The 25,766-nt window shown below is 36.6% G+C and overlaps 1 protein-coding gene across 1 annotated transcript in view; it reads right to left on the bottom strand.

Moving 5' to 3' along the window:
* TTK (TTK protein kinase) overlaps positions 1-24,723 on the bottom strand; it is a 28,591-nt gene extending 3,868 nt beyond the window's left edge. The window contains exons 1-17 of the mRNA XM_065632084.1: positions 24,579-24,723; positions 24,073-24,298; positions 18,453-18,559; positions 13,814-13,957; positions 12,844-12,952; positions 12,663-12,738; positions 12,483-12,580; positions 11,368-11,467; positions 10,556-10,679; positions 7,429-7,610; positions 7,185-7,321; positions 5,585-5,711; positions 4,615-4,707; positions 2,602-2,759; positions 2,360-2,511; positions 1,023-1,147; positions 542-622 (exon numbers count right to left, since the gene is read on the bottom strand). Coding sequence (XP_065488156.1) covers positions 542-622; positions 1,023-1,147; positions 2,360-2,511; positions 2,602-2,759; positions 4,615-4,707; positions 5,585-5,711; positions 7,185-7,321; positions 7,429-7,610; positions 10,556-10,679; positions 11,368-11,467; positions 12,483-12,580; positions 12,663-12,738; positions 12,844-12,952; positions 13,814-13,957; positions 18,453-18,559; positions 24,073-24,298; positions 24,579-24,723 — 2,184 coding nt within the window. The remainder of the gene's footprint in view (positions 1-541; positions 623-1,022; positions 1,148-2,359; positions 2,512-2,601; positions 2,760-4,614; positions 4,708-5,584; positions 5,712-7,184; positions 7,322-7,428; positions 7,611-10,555; positions 10,680-11,367; positions 11,468-12,482; positions 12,581-12,662; positions 12,739-12,843; positions 12,953-13,813; positions 13,958-18,452; positions 18,560-24,072; positions 24,299-24,578) is intronic.
* Positions 24,724-25,766: the final 1,043 nt, after the last annotated feature.

Raw genomic sequence — 25,766 nt, 5'->3', positions numbered from 1 at the left:
AAAAAAACCCTGAAGGCTCTGCCCTGGAGCTATTTCTGTGTAAAGACAGACTTGTCAGAGATGCACAACACGGTGGACCCTTAAGATGCTCAAAAGACTTTTTTAATCATTAGTCATCAGTACAGCCTCTGATACCTGAAAGGCTTCATGCATTTCACTGTACTCTACATTGCTGTTCAATGCCTTTCACACTGAATATAGTGGAAGATTTTATAATATTTTTACATTTATTATCACTTTAGATATTATTATATTATTAACAGCTCCTCCAAAGCTCAAGGCTGTGCATGTGTTTTGCTTTCAATTTTACTCATTAATTCAGCACTTACATTTTTTTTCTAAACACCATCTGCAAAATGCTTTTATGTAGTTGAGAGGAATAAACTTAACCTTCAATCACTGCCCATCATGATTGTGGCACAATGGATTTCCTTGTGTTCTAGTTTCAGTGGAAGATTTTAAGAAAACCAAGTCTTACAATATATGACTCGATTACTTTCTTCTTAACATTAAGGGAACAGGAGAAAAAAAGATTTGTTACCTTAGATCGAGGTTTCCCATTTTCTCCATAGGAAGACATATCTTTTATTGCTTCAGGTGGCATATAATTCATTGTGCCAACCTAGCCATAAAAATGTAAAAATATTCCTTTAAATGAAACATGTACTTAATTTAACTCACTTGATAAAAAGTTAGATTTGTGTCTCAAAGCACTGAAAAGCATCTTGAAAATTTGTTTCTGTTAAGGCTGAGGGCCGTTGCCCTAATAATAATAACATCATACTAATGTTATACATATATACTAATATATGTATAACATAAGTATATACATACTAATGTTATACATACATAATAATAATAAAAACATCAAAAATTCATACATATGAATATTTATATTTACATATAAAACCACTCAGCATAAAATTTCAGTATTCATTGAGGTTAATACTTTCACCAACATCAGCAGGAAGTACTATAGCACTTTACAGAAAGTGTACAACAGTTTTCCAGAAATATGTCACCTGAGAATCTTTAATGATGCTTGTCACATCTGGTTGCATTTGGTTTGCAATGCCAAAGTCAATTAGTTTTAACATTCCATCAACTATCAGAAAGTTTGCTGGTTTCAGATCACTGTGAATAATGCCTGTAAAATAGAGGTTAAAGTCAATCCAAGTTACTACTATGGGGGTTTTTTTATTGCTCAATTACCATAGTCCTTGCACAGATAGAAGGTGCAGATCAGCTTTATCCAGCCAAGACCAAATTATTCTTTGCACATTTCTTAAAAGTGTTCCCATTTATTTTTAAACAGTTAAGACTTGCATGAGTTTATCGTTTGAGTTATTACTTATTCAAATCTGCAGGGTCCCTAAAATAGCTCAGAGACACTTGAGTTGCATAGTTTCTGTCAGTCAGGGATGGGCCCTCTAAGTGCACATACTGAACTGCTGTTCTGGATCACTTCAATGGCCTGTCCGCTCCTGCAGCTTTCTCTTAAGTAATTAGCTAAGCAGGTACTTAAAATAAATTATATCGCTTAGTCTGTTTTCCAAATCTCAAGGGTACCATTCAGTGAGGATTACATATGACTGACCTCTCAAAAAACCCTGCTTACATGATTAATTATGGATTTTAGTTATCCATACAATAAATTAATCCATCTTTATATTTTGCAAAATTGTTTGTTTCAAGGACACATCACATAGTAGGTAGCTTGTGTTGTAGCAGATTTTGCTGTCTTTCTGTACTACTGAGTGTTCTATGAAGTGGTCATGCTCACCGCAATATGTACAGGGTTGGTTTTTTTTTTAATAGGAAAATGCTCCAAATCTGCTCTCTCCCTTATGTTGTAGAGCCAAACAGAATACAGATGCATGCACTTCAATTACATAGGTAAAGATGAAAGAAGGCCTGAAGAACTATGAGAAAAAGCTGAAACACTAAGTCAAAGTAAAGATGACAGAGCTGTGTAAAAGTTGTCATTAATGTCAAAGCTTCTTTGGAGGAGACAAGCAGCTGAAATTTGAGTCTAATAGAGAACAAGCAGTACTGGGAGTATACAACGTGGTCTAATACAGAAAAGATAATTTTCTGCCTGCTAAAAGAAAATAGAAAGCATCATACAACAGTAATACTTGGAGATCCCTTTGAGTTAGCAAAGTCAGCCTACCTCTGCATCAAGATTTACTCGTGTCTTTCGATTTACTGAAATAATTTTCACAATACAGCAAATATCCATCTGCAAAGATCACTAGGCTTACACCAAAAGAAAGAGCACCACCTCCAAAAATTTAAACACATTCATATTATCTCTGCCATACAACCTATACAAATACCTAGAATTATTTAAGAATACCATATTCATGGATTGTGTGAACAGCTTCCAGCATATTTTTCCAATAGCTCTTTCGTTCCAAAGGATCAATGTTTTTTTTCTTTTTGAGCCAGCTGTTGAGATCAATATTCCCACACTCCATTACCATGTAGATATGATGATCAGTAATTTCACTAAAAATAAATAAATATACTTACATTAAAATTTAAGGCAACTTCTTTATATCAAAAGATAATTGTTTAAAAGAATTAGTGTTTACTCACTAGCCATAAAGGCGGATGATCTTATCACTATGTTGCTGCAGTTTACTCAAATGAGCAATTTCGTTCTTATAGCTCTCAACAGTCTGTTGATCAGCTTCCTCTAGATTCACATATTTGACAGCATACAGCTGCTTCTTTTCATTCAGTACTTGAAACACCTGCAAAACCGTATCAGTTAATAACTTCATGTAGTTATTCAATCCTAATTCTAATTTGCTATGGTTCTTCATCTCACCACAGCTAGAATTTTAAAAGTTTACCTTTTCAAAATGAAAAAGCAACACTAAATTTAAGAAGTTTATTTAAGTCAGCATGAAGAAAAATTAAGAAAGGAGCCACAAGTTACAACCCTCTATCAGAAACCATCTTGGTACCACATTATATTTCACTAGAGGCATTTGATCACAAGTCTGAAGTGTTCCTAAGGTAGAGAATGCAAAAGAAAAAACCTCCCACAGAGAAAAGGGTTTGACCCACCACTGCACATCCATTTCATCACACTAAGATGATTTGGAGGTTAGACCACATGGCCCATGAGAAGAGGCTGACAGCACTGAGCCTCCAGCTTTAGGATAAGAAGGCTACGGGAATCTTATTGCTGTCTTCAGCTATTGAAAGGGAAGGTATGAAAAAGACCCCTCTGGAACCATCAAAGTATGAGAGGCAAGAGGCATAGCAAAAAACAAGGAGAATTCCAAGTAGGTATCCGGAAACTTTTTTCATCATTATGTAGTCAAACAGGGGAACGGGCTTTCCAGAGAGGCTGTGAAATCTCCATCCTTGGTGATATCCAAAACTCAACTGCAAGAGACTATGAGCAACCTGCTCTCTTCTGGTTTTGCTTTAAGCAGATCATTAGACCAAGTGACATGCAGAGGTCCCCTTCTATCCTGCTTCATTCTACAGCTGGACACTGCCAGTACAGAAGGCTTTTCTTTCTGGAGGTCCTCACTGATGGAAGCTGGCCAGTGAGTCTCTGTGACTAGCAATATGGTCTTCACAGACAGAAGCGTACAGGTGAAATAGAGGTGTGGGAGACAGAAGAACACAGACAAATTTAACTCACACAAAACTGCTTCTGTTGGTTTTGTTATAATTCTTTATCTTCTGAACAAGAAAATTTGCCTGAACTGTTTCTCAAGCTTCTATGACCCAAATTTCCTTTGTAAGAAGCAGTTTACTCACCATTTCAGTCATATTTACACTCCACTTCTCAGGTAAGTTAAAAAAGACTTCAGTAATAAGGGATGGCCTGTCCACTTCAGGAATTTTCAATCAACCTTACAAACCACACATTTCCCACCAATGTAATCACACTGCCCCAAAAAAATAGCCTCTCAAACTAAGAGGCTAATACTGCAGCATACCTCTTATAACAGAAGAGCTGATTTTATCACAAGTTTTAATACTCATTCCACCATAGAAATTGTTATCATCAAGAGTATACACAATCTACCTTCAGGCCTTCATGCATAAACCAAAAGGAAGTGGGCTCCCACCATTGTTTACTGATTTAAATGAGATTTAGATGCTCATGAGTTGGATGATCACTTTTTCCTGTTTTTTTAACTTCTGTTCAGTGTTCTGACTACATCTATCAGAATTTCTGTTTGCTGTTTATTCTTTACTACAAGACCTCCCTTTATCTACCCACTGTTTTCACTTTGTTTCTCCACTAAAATGAACAGTACTGTGCTTAAAATCCTGTAATAATTGAAGCATCATTTTCATAGTAAGATATTAATTCAGTTATTATTGCTGGCTATCTGAAGACTCAGATAAAACAGCATTATACCAAATAAAATCTGTGCACTATATTTATTCTGCATCCATGACAGATAAAGTCTGAACACAGCATTAAAATGACAAATTTCTAGATTTTCTAGGTCACTCAAACACTTTGTATGCGTTAGTACTAGGCAATCCTTATTACTTCAACATATTTACAATGCAACTTCCACTGTGTAAATGAGCGACATATCTTTTACACAAAGGTAAAAAAGAGCATCTTACCTTACTTGAGCCTCCACTCCCTATTTGCTTTAATATTGTATAAACTCTTCCTTTGATGGAAATACACTCATGTGAAGGTATAGAGGCTGCAACCTGTGTACATAAAGGAAAAGTTAAGTAAATAACTATTAGTATAACATGCAGTGGAAAAAGGTAGCTCTACTTCTTATTAAGTTAATATGCTTCACCTTGGTCTTTCTGAGCAAGTGTGGTAAAGCTATAGCTTAAGTATGTTTGTCTTGAAAGCTAAAGATCCCCATAGCAAAAGTATTTGTATAGTGATCATCATCTGGTATGCAACATCACTGGACTCTTATGCCACCAAGTTTTAATATTAATCTTATATTATTAAATAGGATTAATATTATTAAATTAATCTTCTGGTAGGAAGCTTAAACCTATCCCTCAATTCTACCTACAATTGGGAATATTCCTACCCTAGTGTGCAACCCATTGAAGGTAACCCATTTTTACACAATTTCGAGTCACTACAAATGCACCAAAATTTGTAAAATTTAACAAGATTGAGAAGGAATGTAATTCTTCATTCTTTTACCTCTCTCAGACTCTTATGGTTTCTAACACATTGCTTCTCTCTGGGTACTCCACTGTAGTGGGCAGTACCACAATAAAAGCACAGCAGAACAAAAATAGTGACTCTAGTCCTTGCCTTTCTCATGAAGTAGAATCTGAAAAGGCTTTGATTTCAGACAAAGGCTTCAGGATTTTGACACAACTGAACTGATTTTTCAAGAGCTGACTTATTTTACCTAAATTCAGACATACATATGAAGAAATAGTTATTCTGAGAATAAGCAATACAGACTGCTTTCCATTACTCATCCAGAAAGATGAACAGCAACTTTAGATTAAAAAACACATGTAGACATACATGCATATATCTAACCTAAAGTAGTCTCCAACAAAGATACGTACTGGAAAGTGGCAGAAGACAGCCTAAAATTGTTACCTGCAAGCCACCTTGATTTTGAAATGGAGTTGCTGGAGTATGTGGTAGGAAATACGGGACCTGGCCGTAGGGAGTAGAAATCTGACATCCTGGTAGAAAGTTGTTCTTTACAAGCGGTGTTCTGAAACTAAAGGAAGTTGTGAACAATATCAGCACTTAGTTGTTGTGTTTTGTTTGGTTTTTTTTGGTTTTGTGTTTGTGGTTTTTTGTTTGTTTGGGTTTTTTTAAGATTATTCTAGCAAAGCTGAAATCTTCAGTGCTTCTTTAAAATTAAACCCTATTGACTAGCAAAAGCCCAAACCTCTGCTATGTTCAATAGTTAGCATTAAGATCACTTCAACTTCTTGGCTTAGAAGTCCTTGAGAAGTACACTTAAATTATAACATACTTAGGACCTATTTCTTAAAACAGTATCTAATTAAATGCCCATCATCAGATACTAGCTGGCACTCCCCACAAACTGGAAAAGTGAAAGCACCATATAACAAAAGCATCTGACCATAAGACAGCAAGATAGCCTGAGCCATAGTTAGTTTTCTTCAGTTTATTGTTCTTCATTCGAAACCTTTTTAGATTAAGGGAGACATTTTTTAATCTAAGTGAACATAGTGAGACAAACAACCTCAAGGCAATGACAGGGTTTTTTTGAGAGCTTTCGCTATGCTGTATGTGAGTGGACAGACCAAGTATTTAAGAAAAAAATAAAGAATTGGAAAAGAATTTATATACCGAGGACTTTTTTTGTAGAAAATAAGTTTGAAAAAAATAGTCAAAACCAGTAAAAGGCACAGTTCTCACTGAACGCAAAAGCACTCAACAATTCTGCATATTGTGTGCTGTACAGTGTGTAATGAGAATTTTTTTAATTTCCATATTATCGAAGTTTGATAGAAGCAAGAACAGAACCTATTCAAGGACCACTTTTATCAAGCTCCATCATGAGACAATGTGCTTCATTCACTACATATATTCTAAATTCTACAGCTACAGAGCCAAAGGTCCTACCAACAGGAACAGTGATTACTCATCATACAGCCTTGAACTATACAATTCACCGTAGAGACTTAGGAAAATAGTAAGTAATCATATAATTAGAAAGATTTATCAACATACGCACAGGGGTTTATGGCTAATTTAAGACCGGATAAACAAATGCTAGCATTTCCTAACTTGAGTGCTCAATTCTGCAAGCTTCTACATTCCTTACACTTTTTTTTAAAAAAAAAGCCCCACAGACTCTTCCACCATGGGAACCAGACGGTTATACAGTTATCCATCTAAAAACCTGTCAGTCACAAAAAACAAGGCATTCAAAAGAAAGTGTCATGTAGCAGGGATGAGAGAAAGAGGTAAATGCTGTAACAGGGACTTCTTGATTTGATGGAGTACTTCCAAATGCTGAAAAGCTGACAGGAAAGGCAAAGTTCCCTAAATGCAACCTGAATCTTCAAGTCAGGCACTTGACAGCAAGTGTTGGAAGCACTCAGAAATCTTGTTTCCTCTCTGAACAGAAAAGCTTAAGAAATCCTTTTAAAAACTGCTGAAGGCTTGCAGAGACTGACTACCATTCATGAGTATGTAGCTCAAATAAGTAGCTTACCAGTCCATATAATCATTATACGTGGTGCTTGGTGTTCCACAAACTTGTGATAGATCATTTTTCTTAGAAACAGCATCTGGTGGTGATAATCCTTTTGAAACAGGATGACCAGATTGTTCAAGGCTCAATTGCTTTCCCTACAGGGGCAAAGCAAAGTATTATTCCACACAAGGAGCACAACGAAGAACACAATTTTTTCAATGTGCTGCAGCTAGAACACCAATACATATTCCTGTTACTTTACCTCTCTATAGCAGCTTCTTTGTGTCACTTCTTGAATTGGCCATTTTTTTCTTGCATTAACACAGTTTGGTTTAATCTGTTCCAACTGCTTTCTATAGCTTTCACTAGAACTACATTGTTGCTGTTCACTTTCCAGACTCCTGGGCTCTAGTATCTTCAGCTCCTGATGCTGGAGTCTATTTTCTGGAATGAAAACAAACAAAAACACAAACCCAAACACACACAGATTATTAGAAAGATATATTTAGTACTTGAAACAGTTTCTGGCAGATTTATTCCACACTTTCTAGAACAATTTTACCTCCTTTTCTATCTTAGAATAAATTAACGCAGTTGACTTACTAGAATCAGACATTAAAAGGCATGAATGTAATCTTCAGGATTCATATTCAGTTCAGTGTAGTAACACAGCAACTTTCTTCAAAGTGTTAGGATACTACTATAACAGTAACAGAGATACAACTGTTTCCTTCACCAACACACAGAACAAGATTATATTCATCGTCTGTACTACATCATCCTGGGACACTGAGCAGGTTTATAAAGCATTTAAATAAGCTTATTACAATACTTCAAGTTTGAAGTTTGTCTATGACTATAGGCAACCTTCAGTCCAGTGTAATGACTGAAGCCAAAGGCAAAAAGGGACACAGCACGCCCCACCGCATCGCTCCTTTTGCAGAGATAATAGGACATTGAATCGGTGGAAGGTTGCAGGGCAGGCTGCAAATAGCACAGTCTAAGAGTGTTCCTTCATGTGCTCATTCAGTCTTCTTTTCAAACGACCAGGAAGCGGTACCCCACGCTAAGCAGAAGTTGAGTGTAATTTAGCTACCAAAGGACTGAGTTACTACAACTAGCATCTCGTCTGGAAGGATGAATGAAGCACAAATAGGGAAAGCGTGACATGAAACCAAAACTGTTCCTAATGCAAGTCAATGGCAAGGATTTCTCTGTGGAGGACACTGAAGTTGAAAAAATAATCACTATTTCCCAAAATTAAATATTTTTCTTTCTTAAGATAGGTATGTATTTAATCCTAAATTCAACTCTTGCAATATTATTAGATATTTTCACCTGGTTTCTTGAGCAGGATCATAAAAAAGAAAGCCATCTAAGGAACTAGATTTCTGATGAAACACAAAAGTGGCAAGTAACAGTAAAATATTAGCATATGTATTCCATATTCCATCATGTTGGTGCTAAATCATTAGTAATAACCTCCTGAATTTTACCACACCTGAAATATTTGCTGTAAATCTGAGTTGTCTATAACATTTCCCAGAAAGACCACAATGTAAAGTGGCCTCAATGCCACCTCTATTTCTATGTCATGAGGTGACTGTAGGTTATTTCTGGAATACAACAAAAACGTTTCTACAATAAGTTAAAAATAATTCCCAAAAATGTATGTTAATAATGCAATAAGAATCACAGCCATTCAAATGATAGCAAAACTTTGATTTCTTTGCAAAATAAGATTTCTAAAAATTACAAGCATTGTCATGTGCTATCTTTACTGATGATCAAGGAGTATAAGGAACAATACAGTCAAGGCTGAAGCACCATGTTGTTTAAAGCAAGAGCATTTACAGTAATCAAAAGTGTAACAGTGCATTTGACTGACACTGAAATGTAATAAGCCTCTAAAGAATACACATTTATTCAGTACAAGTGTCATTGACATGAACGAAAGATCCCTGCAGTACAAGTTCATAAACTGGGTTATGCTGTGTATATGGAAAGAACAGTGAAAATAATTCAGGGTGTTTGGCAGGACATAGGCAAAAAGGAATAAACAATTTGCCTTTTGAAAGAGTGTTTTCATACTTTTAGGAAACTCGTAAAAAAGTAACTGTAACATTAAATTACCTTATTTATTTTATACTTTGCCCCAAGAATAAGATGCATGCATCTGCTATGGTAAAACTCAGGTGAGGAAAACACTACATTACAACAAGTTAAGTTTATATCACTTTAGGCATTTCATAACATTTGAAGTAAATGTGCATGGGGCAGTGAAGCTGACCAAAGGCAACAGGTACTTAAAAGAAATCAAGAAAAAGACAAAAGAAGCCTGACCAAAGCAGAAACAAATAATTCAGATATGCAGACTATCCTAATATGAGAAATAGTCTCCAATGCATAAACAGGAAGAGAAAGAGCTATGTAGATTTTTGTGTAGTAATGGGTAAACAGCATAGAAAGCAGAGTGCTGAAGGCAACAGATGATGCAAAAGCTCTGCACTGAGAGAACTGCAGGAGCTTTGCACTTTTTCAAGTGAAAGACGATGTCATGATCTCACCTTTTTAAACTTACTTCAGCCAAAACAATCTCAGATTAAACTTCAACAAAAGAAATTAGAGCTATGATATCTACAGGGTAAACTAGTAGCATATGCAAGGAAAGTCACAGAAGAAGCAGACTTCTGTAGTTTGAGCCTGTTTCAAAAAATCTAAACAGACTACTCCCTCAAGAACATTATAATCCTTAGTTTGATTTTTTTCCCCCCCCTCAGCCAACATCGACCTTTCTTTGGTATAAATTACACTTTTGTCTGATACTTGGCAACATTTTTCTACACTCAACCTGGTAAATTGTAATCTGAAACCCTGTATTGTTGCTATTTCAATGCATATTTATTTTATGTGTTTTATAAGAGCTATGAATTAGCACTACACATTTGCATTTTAGTTCAGGCCCAGCACTGTACACTTTTGGGCTGTGTTGCAAGTGAGGATTTGGGGGGGGTTTGGCTTTGTGTTTTGTTTTGGTGGGTGTTTGGTTGGTTTGGATTCTTTGGTTTGGTTGTGTTTTTTAGTGGGCTTTTTTTGGGTGGGGTTTTTTTTTGGGGGGGCGATGTTTGGGTTTTTTGGTTGGTTGGTTTTGGTTTGGGGTTTTTTTTGGTTTGATTTTTTTTGTGATGGGTTTTTTCTGTTTGAGTTTTTACACTATTTTCACACGTACCACTCAAAAGCTAAATTTTAATTAAACGCTCCTCAATTCGAAGCAGACCAGCTTTTTAACTATTTCAAGAATGTTATTTAGCAATGATTTTTTTAATACAGAAGAGCAAATTTTGAATGCTTATTCTATTTCACACTGCTAAGACATCACATATAGTTACCTTCTCTTTTAATTGCAAGACTCATATCCATTTTGGTTTGGAGAGTTATAGTTGAATTGGTAGCCATTTCTAAGCTGTTCTCATCCGACATCTGTGACTGTGAAGAATTTTTTTCTTGTAAGGACTAAAGAAAACAAATGTGTCTTAAAAAGACTTGAAGGAGATCCCGAGTATAGTGTCTGAAATACATTTCTTTATGATAATTAATGACTGACATCACAAAACAAATATGCTTCAGAATACAATGGAGGGTACACAGAAAATTGTTACTGATACTATTTTAAAAATCCATTGACACTCAATTTCCACCATACAAAGACCTAAATGCTTTCTATTTTTGAATTTTCTTTTGGGGGACAGGGACACAGGACATGAAAGGCATAGCTTGAAATTAATCTCTATCAAAAGCTATGATTTACAGCTCCATAGAGCACTTAATGAAGTGAAGTAAATTAAATGGACTTCATTGAACAGAGTACTTCCCACAATAAAACTCATGACTACAGCTGAAGGAGCTCCTGTAGTCAAGATAAAACCTGATTATCTCCTCTTTATAAATCCTGTTACAGATTTTTAACACACCTCCATTTCTCCCATCAGATGTATTGTTCAGAGAAAGCTCTTTCTTAACACCTGATTATGCGGGTGTTTAAAAGCCACAATTAATGTTTCTATTTACAACTGATTACTTAACATACAGGAATATTCTACCTTATTTCATTCTTGAACTGAAAAAAGCATTATTTTCCATTCTAATACCATAGGACAGCCAAGTAGAGTTCCTTACATCTATTTGAAAAAGTTCAAGTTACCTGTAAGTCTCCTGAGTCATATGAATCACTCCCACTAGATTTTGGTTCTGAGGGTGGACAAGGTGCAATGAAGGCTCTGCATTTGGAGCTGGATATTTGCCTATTAAAATAACGTTAATTACATCACATGCCAACACAATGTAATGATCTGCCTTTTTTTTAAATCTGGTTCACAAAAGGCATTGTGAGAAGACTTGACTACAAGTTTCAAATATACAGAATAGCAGATCCACTCTGACAGCCAAGTGAGAAACAATACCAACAAGTTTGCAACAATGCCACCATCATCCTATGAAATGACAGATGACTTAACTGGTTGTCTCCCACAGAAAACGTCAATAAGCTATGGCTAGGATCCTAAACCCTAATGGTGTGTTCCAAATGAAATTCTGAAATACTTACAGAACAATACTATCATGTGAAATAGCTATCTCACTGCTTTCACAGATTCAGAATACTGGTCTTCAGCTAAATTCTGAGAGGCTAAGTGTGCAGTTTTTACTTTCCAGTAACATATTTCTCCCCAAATTTATCATTTCTACATTAATTTATATCACACAGCAATAAGACAGGAAGAAAACAGACTTGATTTGCTATGGGAGGAAGATTTTTCTCCTCCATTTACTTTCAAGCTATGCTATGGTCAGGTAACATGTAGCAAAGTGCTATTTTAGTTGGCAGATTCTTCCATTGCTGAACAGTTATTCACAATGAGCATAACTAGTTCAATATAATCATCATCATATGGACTATGTTACAAATGAGGATTAAAAAAAGTCTTTTGGAAGTTACAAGACTCTTATGTCTAATTTTAGGAACTGGAATACACAAATGTAAAGTTATTTTGAATGAAATTTATTTTTGCCTTAGTCTCCATTTGGTTTGAGCCTACTAATTAGTCAGAACAAGAAACTGATCTTTGCATACTCTCAAAGAGTCTGAGTAGTAAGATAGGAAGTGGGCTATTGCAATACCTAGTGCAGTTATAATGATTATTTGTCAATCTTTAGATTAATCTTAACATTCTTAACAGATATTTTCACTATCCAACAAAAGCATTTGGTTGAAAAGGAGTAATAAAACCTTTTGTGCTGCAGTAAACCAAATAACCGTACCTCCTCATTACACTAGCTGTAAGTGGAACATTTGTCGTCTTCACGTCGTCATCAGCATCAGCTACTAGTTTAACAGGAACTCTCCCAAAGGGGCAGGCCTAAGAGCAAATTGAAAGTTATTGGATGTGTAAAGCAGTATGAAAAGTTTGAGTTTTTGAAGTAAAATGTTACATGTTCTACCTGGTTAGGTTTGTTTAGTGGTCTTAATGGATTGTGGCAATTAAGTACAGCATTGAACTCCTCTGATTTCTCCTCCCTGAAAGCAAGAAAAAAAAAAAACACACACAGAAAAACCCCCACACAACGTTGTAGTATAGTTTAAATGATGTTTTAAAAATTAAATAACAAATCAAGCCATTACCCAAGCAGAAGTCTGGTAACAGTAGAAGAATTTTCACCAGAATCATTCTTTTTTATGCTTCTGCGATTTCCAACTATGTTCTGAAGTCCAGACTCTTGTGTACTTGATACTGTAGGGAAATTAGAATTATTCAGATAATACTGTAGACTGCAGTCATTTATAAAGAAACAAGTGTTCTTTGATTTAACAGGACATAGTCAAGTTTTAAACAATATTCCTGAAGACATATCCCTAAGGAAATGAAATCAGATCTATTGCATTAGTTCTCTCCTTATACAAAGCAAAATATGGTAGTGTTAGACATGGCTCTTGCAATAGTTAGTTGCATGCGCTTCAATATTCAAGTCAAACCATGTTTTTCACTCCAAACAAATTTATCTCTTGTAAACTTCAAGGTAACTGTTCCCTTATTCAAGTTATACCCTGCAACCAGTATCAGTTATATTTTATGATATAGTCAAGCACTTCAATTTTATACTGATAAATATATGGGGTTTGCCCATCTGTAAATTAAAGTTGAAATGAATTATTTTCCCTAGATTTGACTTAACTGAAATATGCTGGTAAAGTTCTGGCAGCTAAGTGTCACAAGAAGATACACCTCGAAGCAAGCTATCTGTATAGCTTACTCTGTACGTTCTGGTTCTCATTCTTCTCTACCACCAGTAGCTCCCTCTTCAACTTTCAGCTAAAAGTCTCTACTACAGAGCACAAATACACAATGAGCCAGAGGAATGACCTTTGCAGAATTAGAGTCTACCATCCTATGGCTCCTGCAAATGCAAGTCACTGCATCAAAGATGGAACCGAGTATTGAAGGAATAAGATGGAGAATATAGATAAATATGACTGTTTATTAGACATTAGCAGATTGAGTTTGTATATAGAAAGGACAAACATTTCAGAATATTTTTAATTGAACATTACAACGTGCAAAAACCCAATCAACAATTTAAGAAATTGCAGTTACCTGCAAAGTTCTCCTTCTCCTCATTTGAAAGCAACTGCTTTTTTTGTGAATTAAAGTTTTGTAGAGCAGTTTCCAACATTCCTAGTGGAACAGCAGAGCACTCCACAGCTTTCTGAAGGAGCTGCTTACACTTCTTCATATTTCCTAAGTAGTACAGAACACAGAAGGAGAAATCAAGGAAATAAAAAGTTACGTTGAGGCAATATGTTGTGGGTTTTGGTTTTTTTTTTTTTAAGACATGATCACACTCATGTTGCCTTATATTCACTTTGTATTGTTCTGTGAAGCCATTGTTCATTAGGCACTTCTACCTCCCCTTACATATCCATGTTCAGGATACTGTCTGAATTAGTCACAAGTGAATCATGTCAGTCAATTTTGCACATGAAGTTGAACACCAGGTCACCAAGTATGCTTTATAAAGTCACAGAACTGCATTCTCAGCATTTGTTCAGTGCTCTGGGAACTGTAAGGAAATACAACACAAACTCTAAAAGTCTTTTTTTTTTTCTGTAGTATCAGCAAGGAAAGAAGGAAACTTTAAGGACTTTCATTTAGATCTGAACAGACACAAACTTTATTATGTATGCATTATAAAACATCTTTAAGGCACATAATAGAAATCAAAGTTAAAAAGCAGCTGTTAAACTAAAGATTACTACTCCAGAAAGCACTACACTTAAGAAAAGATGAGTGAAAAGGGAAGATATTGTTTCTTTACAGTTTTACATGTTACTAAATGCCAAAAACAGAGATTAAAGAGAAATGGGGTGGAAGAGGGCATGTTTTAACAAAAAAATATTGAAAACAATCAGTTTACACATAAGCACGTACACATACAGCTGTTAAAAACAAACACACACAAACATAAGAGTCAAATAAACAAACAAAAAAAAAAGTCTGCTGCAACCAAAGCCTTTTCCTTAGTTTATAGCATATCAGGGCAAAATGAGGCAAGTATTGTTACATTTGTTAACACCCTTCAAGTGCCAAATGCCTTTTTCCTCAGTTCCAAAACAGGAAAATGTAAACCACTTTGTTTCTATAGGTGCCACATACATACATAATAAAGTACTACTTATACTATATAATAGTGTATTTCAGAGCTCCACAATGTTTTCAGCACTCAAAACTCCACTGGTAACTGAAGTTAGATGTCAATGTCACCTGCAGTTCTGACTGGGGGGAATGGGGTGTATATATTAGGAACTTATGCTTAAGTAACATATTTTGAGAATATTATATGGGTGATGTTGGACACTGAAGCAAGGAAACACCAAAATAAGATTTGCTACAATTTAATTTAAATCTCTTTTCTGCATCTTTGTTATGCTTTGGTTTTTAACTATGTAATCAGATATTTTTCTCCCAAATTCTTACGAGTGGATAGGATTAGTCTTTCTTTTTAAGAATCTTTATCCAGCATTCTACCTTTGGCTCTATTTACTAACCACACATTGCTTCAACAAGACCGGCTACTCAAAATGAAAGCAATTCCTTCTAGTATTATGTGCCTCATTGAGTAAGAAATAACACCAAAACACCTATATGAAAAATGAACTGCTCATCTCCCTTAATAGATGAGGAACCAAGGCATAAAAGTAAAGCCAGATCTATCTGTGAGTTTCAGTCAGTCCACTTCATCACATACAAAAGCCTGAATGACAGAATCATAGAATCGTTTAGGTTGGAAAAGACCTTAAGATCAAGTCCAACCATTAACCTAACACTGCCGTGTCCACCACTAACCCATGTACCTAAGCACCACATCTACACAAACACCTCCAGGGATGGTGACTCCACCACTTCCCTGAGCAGCCTGTTCCAATGCCTGACAACCCTTTCCAAGAAGAATTTTTTCCTAATATCCAATCTAAACCTCCCCTGGCACAACTTCAGGCTATTTCCTCTCATCCTATCACTTGCTACTTGGGAGAAGAGACCAACACCCTCCATGCTACAACCTCCTCTCAGGTAGTTGTAGATAGCAATAAGGTCTCCCCTCAGCCTCCTTTCCTCCAGGCTAAACAGCCCCAGTTCGCTCAGCTGCTCCTCACAGGACTTGTTCTCTAGACCCTTCACCACTTTTGTTGCCTTTCTTTGGATCCACCTACACGTGACATTTGATATAGTCAAAAGTGGTTTTGTGGTCATGAGTTCTGAGCAATTCACAGCAAATCTTGCTTCAAGGACTCTACCCAAGGCACAACAAAAGTGAGGAAGAGACAGCTCCTCATCTGATTCATTGAAATGAAGCTGTATTCAGCATTTAAATAAAAACAAAAACAGAATGCTACCTTTATTATAAATTTTGATGACCCAAAAATGGAAAGACAATCTGAGGAAATCAATATCTATTTGCCAACCATAATTTCAGAATTTTCACCTGAGTTTTAGCTCACATTTTGCTCAAGACAGAAGTAAATGTATAATTAGCTGTCTTCTTAAGGCAAAAGACAGATTAATCCAGAAGCAACTTGCAGATGTGTCAAAGCACTGCTGAAATGACTGGGGTGAGGGGGTAACAAGTCACTACACTCCTCTTTTCCCTATGCCCTAAACCGGTCACACTCCGTGAAAAAGGAACAGCACTCAAAGAAACAATATACAACTCACATGTTACATTAATCTCCTTTAAATCACCTAGCAGAGACACCATAGAACCATATGCATTACCAAATGTCAAACAGACCAGCTCAAGGATAACTGATACATATCAGAGAGTGCACTGGAGATAAAACAAAGCAAATCATGAATGTCTGATTTCTTTGGCATTAAGAGTTCATTTCAGGTTGGCTATTTGCTGTCAAAGTAAAAGAAACGATTGCACTAACACATCCCATAGCTATGGAGTAATTAAATTCGCAAATGATTGTGACAGAAGGATGAATCTAGTCATTGGTAACGACTAGTAACATTTCTACGATTTTCTTAAATTACACACTAGGTTTTGGTTATTACACTTGTTTGACAATCTTTATTACTGCAGCATCACTGTTTTGTTATCTTTTTTAATAAGCATACAGTGCTTACTAGACAAATTATTAGCTATTTTTTACTGCTTTTTATAAGTTCAACACAAAAAGTTTCCATTAGAACGAGACCTGTCAGATAATTGAATTATCTGAAACAGGAAAAACTGTGGTATTTCAAGAAACAGATACGCACATTTTTGTCCTCCTCACCCTGTGGAGGAAGCATATTCAGTATCCTTCCTCTATTAGTTACTTTACATGGCATGTAGTATTTCTAAGGGAGACTTCCACAGCCTTTCCTGTTACAAACTCATTTTATTACAACTAAACTTATTAGTTAAGAAAAACTGGAAAATCTGAGGAAAACAAACCAAGTATTTACTTATTGATTTTAACAAAATGGCTGTACATCATGGGACATACTTTGATTATCTAAACTGTATCCTAAAACACAGTAAAAACAAAGAATTCATGCACTGAACATTTTTTTCCACAGGCAGTGGTTTTGCCTATAAACAACAAAAGTAAGCATAAAGAAGAATACCTAGTAAGATGTATTCAGAATCCAGAGTATAGAATAAACAGTTTAAACTCAATTATTGTAGTTAATTTGGGGAAGAATTTCTCATATCAGGCAGTATACAACAGCTTGCATGATACTAAACAGAAAATAATGAAGGAAAACAAACCACAAACACCTCAAAATATATCTACTGAGGCTTTTACTTTCAAAGAAAAGAGTTTTAACACTATGTCCTTGTCCTTCTGGACACCACGCAACAGGATAAATTAATTCAGAAAGTTTGCTCTCAGTGCAGCTATCCCTACCAGGGACAGACAGAGTTCAGGCTTCTCTTAAAAAAAAAAAAAAGGGACCAGATTTTTTAGAAGACATTAACACTTACCTGAATGGCTTATCTAAAACACCTCGGTTGGTACCATATGACAAAAATTACCATTCTCTCTCGAATACTGACAAAACTCCTTCCCCCTCACCCCAGCTGACTGCAACATGGCATCTGTGATACTGCCAAAGCAGTCAGTCCCTGGTCATTTTGAAGCAACAGAAAATACCATCCATCTCCACTGTCCTGACATGAATACTTCAGGGTGGAACAGGAAACAAAAGAATCAATGAAAACACAATTGCTAGCTACTTAAGAACCTGAACAGCAAGGGGGGAAATTTAATTGGACCAAATTACACTGTAAATGTGCTGTAAATGGGTATTTTTGGTTTAATGAAAAAACACACACAAAGAATCTACAGTTGCTCTTCAGAAGGAGATAGAATTTCTCCCACAAGCAAGTTGAAAGTATCTAAAGGGAAATTACCACCCAAATTCGAGTATCATTTTTCAACACAGCAAGAGCCTTATCTGACACTAAGATCTAAGCTTAAAAAACCCAAATCACTGCCAATTTTCATCTTGCTTGAAAGTTATTTTGAAAAAGAAAAAAACTATTAACTGTACACATATTTTTAAAGGAAAAAAGGTTCTTGATAAATTTCAATCAAAAAAGTAAACAGCAAACCCAGATTTTTCTTTTTCTGATTGAATACCTACCAAGTTTCCTTGCAAATTATGTAACAGAGCAGAAGTTTAAAACAACAAAATCTAGAACGACGTAGAACAGCAACACCAAACAGGTTTTTCTACACACCTTGTGATAGCTCGAACTGTGCAAAAGCCACATGCACAAAAGCAAATTTCTTGCAGTTCAGTCTGGCCAGATGAAATTGGTCCCGTGCCTCCTCTGGATCTTGAAGACTGTAAAAATAGTATAACAATAGTTATACAACGTGAAAAGCCTGACTCACAAGGATCAAGCTCCATGTGCTTCAGACAATTCTTGAAAAGCAATCCCCCTAACAGCAAAGCTTTCCCTCTGCCTTAGAACAATTAATGAAGCGCAAATAACCAGAGAATCTTAAAAAAGGTAATTATTGAAAGATATCAAGCTGACACTTTCCAAGAACCAGAATGTGTTCAAACCTGAAGAGGAAGACTGAGGACTCATTCTTTGTTCCTACTCATTCCTCAAAATACATACACATTTTCCCCTCAGAACACCCAACTAACACCTTCCAAACTACATGCTGACACCATCCAGAGAAAAACATCCATTCTTCTAGCTGTATCCACTCCTATATTAAGGAGGTTGCAAGGCAAGGGGACAGGGAGATTGCTTTAGAAATTCCAAGTGTAGAAAAATGTATCATATTAATCAAGCCAGAAGAAATATTGTATACACTATTAGTTATATCCTGTAGCAATCTAGTAACAATGTTTCCAATCCATTACATTAAAGCACTATTTAACTCCAAAATTTTGCTAGAGGTTATGAGCTCTTCTATTGAAGAGCTTCTGCAACTGCACTCAAATTGTCAAGATTCCCTTAGCAGAGATATAGGTCACTGAAGGAAGTTGTTTCTGTTGGTACATCTATAATACCATACCTATAGAAGACTAAGGCAGAACAAGAGCATTTACCCAACAGCTACCTCTATCAAAAGTATTATGGGAAAAATCAACTCCTTACAAGATGTATGGAATTCTTTCTGTTTTCCCCATACTCCTAGGCAACACAGCCGTATCATTTAAATTTTGTAGCACAAGGTGGATTTAAGTCAATTTTCTGCAGACTCACAGAAAGCAGCAATAGCAAACATGGTATACTTCAAAAATGTACAGATTATGCCACAAAGTCTAAACAAGATACTTCACATTTAATAGTTCCTTTACTTTGACTAAATTTTAATCCTAGTTTTGCATTCAGCCACAGATTGCTAAATTAGACAACCTAGAGGCTTGCACACAGTACACCAACATTTAAATATTCTGGAGAATCTAACAGCTTAAGTAAATACCTGTCAAGTTAGAAAAAAACCACAAATCTATATTACTATGAAATAATAATTTATGTTTCAATGAACTGCCTCCCCTTTGCCAGCATTAAAAAAAAAAAAAGAGTTCATAGAACAGTTTGGGTTGGAAGAGACCTTCGAAGGTCATCTAGTGCAATCCCCCAAAGTTCTTTCAATGCTTTTATTAGCACAATCCACAACCAAGAAATAAAGGAATTTCTTCCAAAATTCTATCCTTATTCAACAGGTAAACAAAAGTGGTACTTAGAAGCAGGAACGGTGAAACATTTATGACAATGGCTTAAAAAATAAGTACAGAAAAATACCACATAGAAAGCTAACGAGAACATATTTATAGTAGAATTCTGTGGAATTAAGAAAGAAAAAAGTCTCTATCATTGCTTAGGTATGTTACTGAATTCCAGTAAGTTTAATAAACTCATCTCTGGTCATCTAAAGCAATAGGACAGGCACAGAATAACCCATCTGCAGGCAGAGTCAGACTAACACAAATTAAGCAGTAACAGGCACTTTTACAAAGAGTGTTAAAATTTAGGTTACCGCAGAAAGCAGCAACAACTTGGACAGCAATATGCAGAACGCGACCCACACTGTTCGCTACAGGCATCAAATGCCGCACACTTGGTGGCACTGTGCTACAGCCAGAAGTGTTACATGACAGCAGGCCTGGCATGGTTAATGTGCCATACAAATAATCATGGTTGCAGTTGGTTGTTCACATTTTCCTGTTTCACAGCACATTCAAGGGATCTTCAGACACCCTCAGTATCATCATAAGTCAAAAGGTTTTAGCATAGTCAGACTGCAGCTAGAGAAGATGCCAGGAAAATTCAGGACCAGTGCCAAGAGTGGAATAACCCAGCTTTGATCAGAAGAAAACTGTTGGTGCCAATAGTCACTAGAATCTCAAACTGTTGTCACTGCTTCTAAAAGTTTGTGATGCTCTGGCTTACTTCTCCTGTTAGGTGGAACATTTGGGAGAACAAACAGAACTCTACTGAAGAGCACCTTTCTCCTCCCGCCAAAGGCAGTACCATCAGAGCACCTATGCATCCAAGAGTTACTTTACTTGCAATAGCTGAAAAAAAAAAATCAGAAGCACTCAAGGAAGTCATGAGATGAGAGGATTTATTTAACAGAAGCAAAAAATGAGCAGAGACAAAACAGATAGTACTAGACAAAACGACAGCCAGGAACAGAGAGGGTGAGTATGAAACACCAGGGAAACATCAAACACAAAGAAAATCCAAATAACCACTCACTGATTAAGATTAATGTCCAAAAACTACAGACAAGCAACATCGTTGTTGTCTTTTACAATTGATAAGTCAAAGCAATTTCATGTTCTGATGTGATTACATCTATAGTTCATAAACATATTATAGTTTCCTATAAATAATTGATTTTGTATTATATGCCACTCTGAGAAAGCATTAGCTTATAATAAATGCTTAAGAACTAGCTAATCTCTTGAGAGTAATTTTCAAATAAGGGACCATCATTTAGGGAGATACTCATAGCATCAATCGCAATGGAACTTTGCTATGTCAGATTTTGTATATTTCTAAAAATTAAATTTAAGAAACAGTTTTCATTAGCAAGTCAGGATACATGTGACTGATGATATTTGCCAGTTAAAAATATGAAGCAAAAAAACCCCCCAGATCTGAACTACCTGGTGAGCTAGGTATATTCTACAGTAATGCTGACTACCAGAACAGAAGATATTATCACAGAATCACAGAATGTTAGGGATTGGAAGGGACCTCGAAAGATCATCTAGTCCAATCCGCCTGCCAGGGCAGGAACACCTAGGTGAGGTTACACAGGAAGGCGTCCAGGCGGGTTTTGAATGTCTCCAGAGAAGGAGAATCCACAACCTCCCTGGGCAGCCTGTTCCAGTGTTCCGTCACCCTCACTGAGAAGAAGTTTCTTCTCACATTTAAGTGGAACCTCTTGTGTTCCAGCTTGAACCCATTACCCCTTGTCTTACTGTTGGCTGTCACTAAGAAGAGCCTGGCTCCATCCTCATGACACCCAACCTTTATATATTTATAAACATTGATGAGGTCACCTCTCAGTCTCCTCTTCTCCAAGCTAAAGAGCCCCAGCTCCCTCAGCCTTTCCTCATAAGGGAGATGCTCCACTCCCTTAATCATCTTTGTGGCCCTGCGCTGGACTCTCTCCAGCAGCTCCCTGTCCTTCTTGAACTGAGGGGCCCAGAACTGGACACAATATTCCAAATGAAGTCTCACCAGGGCAGAGTAGAGGGGAAGGAGAACCTCTCTCGACCTACTAACCACCCCCCTTCTAATACACCCCAGGATGCCATTGGCCTTCTTGGCCGCAAGGGCACAGTGCTGGCTCATGGTCATCCTGCTGTCCACCAGGACCCCCAAGTCCCTTTCCCCTACACTGCTCTCTAATAGGTCATTCCCCAACCTATACTGGAACCTGGGCTTGTTCCTGCCCAGATGCAAGACTCTACATTTTCCCTTGTTATATTTCATTAGATTTTTCCCCGCCCAACTCTCCAGCCTGTCCAGATCTCGCTGGATGGCAGCACAGCCCTCTGGTGTGTCAGCCAATCCTCCCAGCTTGGTGTCATCAGCAAACTTGCTGATAGTACACTCAATTCCCTCATCCAAGTCATTGATGAATATATTGAATAGTATTGGTCCCAGAACTGACCCTTGAGGCACTCCACTAGATACAGGCCTCCAACCAGACTCCGCCCCATTGACCACGACTCTCTGGCTTCTCTCCTTCAGCCAGTTTGCAGTCCACCTCACTACCCGATCATCCAGTCCACACTTCCTCAGTTTTGCCGTGAGGATGCTGTGGGAGACGGTGTCAAATGCTTTGCTGAAGTCAAGGTAGACCACATCCACTGCTCTGCCATCGTCAATCCACCTTGTTACGTCTTCATATTATAGGTATAGAGAGTGCATTTTAATAGTGAAACAAGATAAACTACTCTCCCAAGAAGGTCCCTAAAGGCTGTAGCAGTGAAGCAACTCAAGACATTTCAGAGGGACACCCCAACTAAAACTGCTAATAATATTCTTGCATTCTAGTATTGACAGTGCCCTAGATTTTGCTTTCTGTAATACAACACACAGAATACTGAAAACAATTCTAGTATTCACCTTTAAAACTATGTTTTAAAGATCAAGTGGAAAGAGATCCTAGAGTTTTAAAGTGATTTAGGAAGTAGGAAATAATCTTTTGGAACTTCAACTCCTACTGTACACAATGAGATTGATAATAGCATCTAATCACAATTTTGGAAAAGAAATTCCAGAAAGGATAAGCTGGAATCCTGTGTTACACAATTGCTGTTCTGAAGAAAAGCAACTAAGCTTTGAACAGAGCCAACAGATGCCATCTCTTGGTGTCTTTAAAGACAGGAGATCTTTCTGGAAGATATGCTTTACTCCACTTTCACAAAAACACCTTACCTCTTCAAGATACTAAAGATTCACAGCAGGTCATTATTCACTCCTGCATATTTCTCCACATTTAACAGATGGCTTCCATTGTATGGTTTTAGTAAACACTGATGCAGCAAAATCCATGCAAATGACAGTACAGACAAAGAAGCAGACCATATCATACTGTAAGATCAAGCCACCTGCCAAAAAGCCAAATGGGAGGACATACAAGAAACAGAAAAATACTAGCTATAGTCACTAAAGATCACCTGCTCAACTAACCATTAAGGATTGCTGCAGTGTTAAATCGCAGCTCTTTGTGAAAATATTTGCTGTCACAGTATTTCAAGTGATAAAAGAACTACTTATGAAAAAATCAAATTATAACCCTCTCCCAAATTATGTCTAGAAACATCTGGACAACCGCACTGGTCAAATTTGGATTGAGTAAACCAATAAATGACCACAAAACTAATTTCATAAGTATGAAAGTCTAGAACGATGTTCTGAGACATCCTTCCTACCATAAGGCAGCTATTTAATGTAGCTGGGATGCATCTTTCCTGCTAAGGGAGAAAGCAGACTAGACAAGGATAGACCAGCATGGTTTGATTAGATGTCTACCTCACAGCCAAATCAGTTACAGAACTCCACAGGAAATTAACCCTAATTTACAACACACAGTTTAATACACATATTATAGTTACCCAAAGTTGCATCTAAATGAAATAGCTCTGAACAATCATGTTTATTAGCATATACTAAAAATTTCAAGTACTGTGCAGACAATAGATGACTAGCCAAAGCTGCTCAGAGTTCCAAGGAACCAATATGAAAACATCCCCACTCAAAATGATAATTTGTTGCAGAAACGACTAATGAAAACAAACTATTTTTATCACCATTCAAATTCATAATTCTGAATGAGTTCTTATGCTGAAAATTGAAAATTTATACTTACGCTTTCAACTCAGCAAATCTCACAAGGATGCGAGCATAGCTCTCATTTTGACTATGCTTTTCTGCAGGCAATGCAGTCACTGCCTGACTGTAACGACCAATGAGTCTGTTCAGTAGACTAACATCCATCTGAGGAATACCCTTTTTCTCTAGCCTAAGCAAAAAACACAGCCAATCTTCTGGATTATTTGTCGTCATCATTATTTGATTAACAGTTCCAGAGTTATCTGACAGAAAAATAAGAAGGGAGATTGATTAAAACTGCAGCAAACTTGAACAGAATAAAGCACTTTTTATAAGCTTTCACGTAAAAAGACTGGTGATTTGGATTGATTTTTTTTTCCGCACAAGATTAGAGCAATGCAGTTAACTGAAGATAGAAGGAGATGTAAAATATATTTTGCGATCATTAATACTGAAGAAATCCTTCCAGTTAATGGTTCTTTCACTCTTGGTCTAGGTTAAGATCAGTTGCATAAGTGAAAACAGATTAACGAAACCACATACCTGTTGTATCAGCTGAAAATTTAGTACAGTTAAGCTCATCTGTGATATTGTCTTCATTTCTGTATTTGTTTTTCAAGTCTCTAACTTTATTCATGATTGAAGCAATTTGTGGCAACCCTCTTTCACTTAGGTCCTCTTCCTCCATCTGCAAACACAAGGTTAAAAAAACCAGTGAAGTTACTCAAGAACCCTTTTATTGCTCACCGTAATTGAGATTACCATGGGAAACACTCTCATGTATATTTTGCAGCTTGAGATTCAACGACATTATGTAACAATTATTTTATTAAGCCTTTGTCAATGTTGTTATACAAGTAAACTTCTTGGCAGAAGCCAGCTTAGATGAACAGGAATAGGTGGTCAAGATATTTCCAGCGTTTGAATAAAATGTGAGGTGGGATACATTGCCTGAACAGCTATGAGTCTGTTGTACTAAATCACATCCCAAATCCATATTCAGATGGCTCAGAGGCACTCCTCCTCCTCCTGGCCATGCACTCCTAACACTTCTCTTGAACAAACAGCAATGGAACAAGCATTTGTAAGACTTCAGGGTGACCTGCCTCAGGGACAAACCCCAGCAGAAAAATACATAAGAGGGCAAGAGCTTTTATCTTTTTTGCTTAATGCTTTTCCTGCTCTCTCAACTGCATGACCATATGGACAAGCGAAAGGAAATGCAAGAAGGAGAGACTTTCATTTGATGACACCTGTAAGGCTTGGTTAGACTATGTTAGATGTGTCACCCCACATGCACACCTCCTCTAAATGTAAACAGTTTTCAGAGGGAAAGAAAGCTTCATACTATACACTTGGAGTTTTAACAATGTAATTTTTTCCATCACTGGTGTAACTTAGATGAGAAATAGTAAGTTTCAAGACATAACATACTTACACCCCATCTTTTAGCATTATTTCCTCTCTGTAATAGGCATGGTATTTTTAATTTAACATAATATACTTACAGTTGGACAGTGAGATACGCTCTGAAAGATATCAGTTTATTATTTATACCTTAATTTTAATATTATTCTTCCCTAAAGCAGCACTTAAGTATTATGCACTTATTTATACCACTGAGATTCTAAATCAAACGTTTTGAAATAGTTCCTTGTCCTTGTTCTCATTAAGCTTTGCTGTTGCAAAATTTTACTGCCTAGATGTCTTTCCAAAAGGATTCATTAAAAG

This window comes from Caloenas nicobarica, chromosome 3, assembly GCF_036013445.1.
Source record: "Caloenas nicobarica isolate bCalNic1 chromosome 3, bCalNic1.hap1, whole genome shotgun sequence".
Lineage (NCBI taxonomy): Eukaryota > Metazoa > Chordata > Aves > Columbiformes > Columbidae > Caloenas > Caloenas nicobarica.
This window is presented reverse-complemented; position numbering and strand designations above follow the sequence as displayed.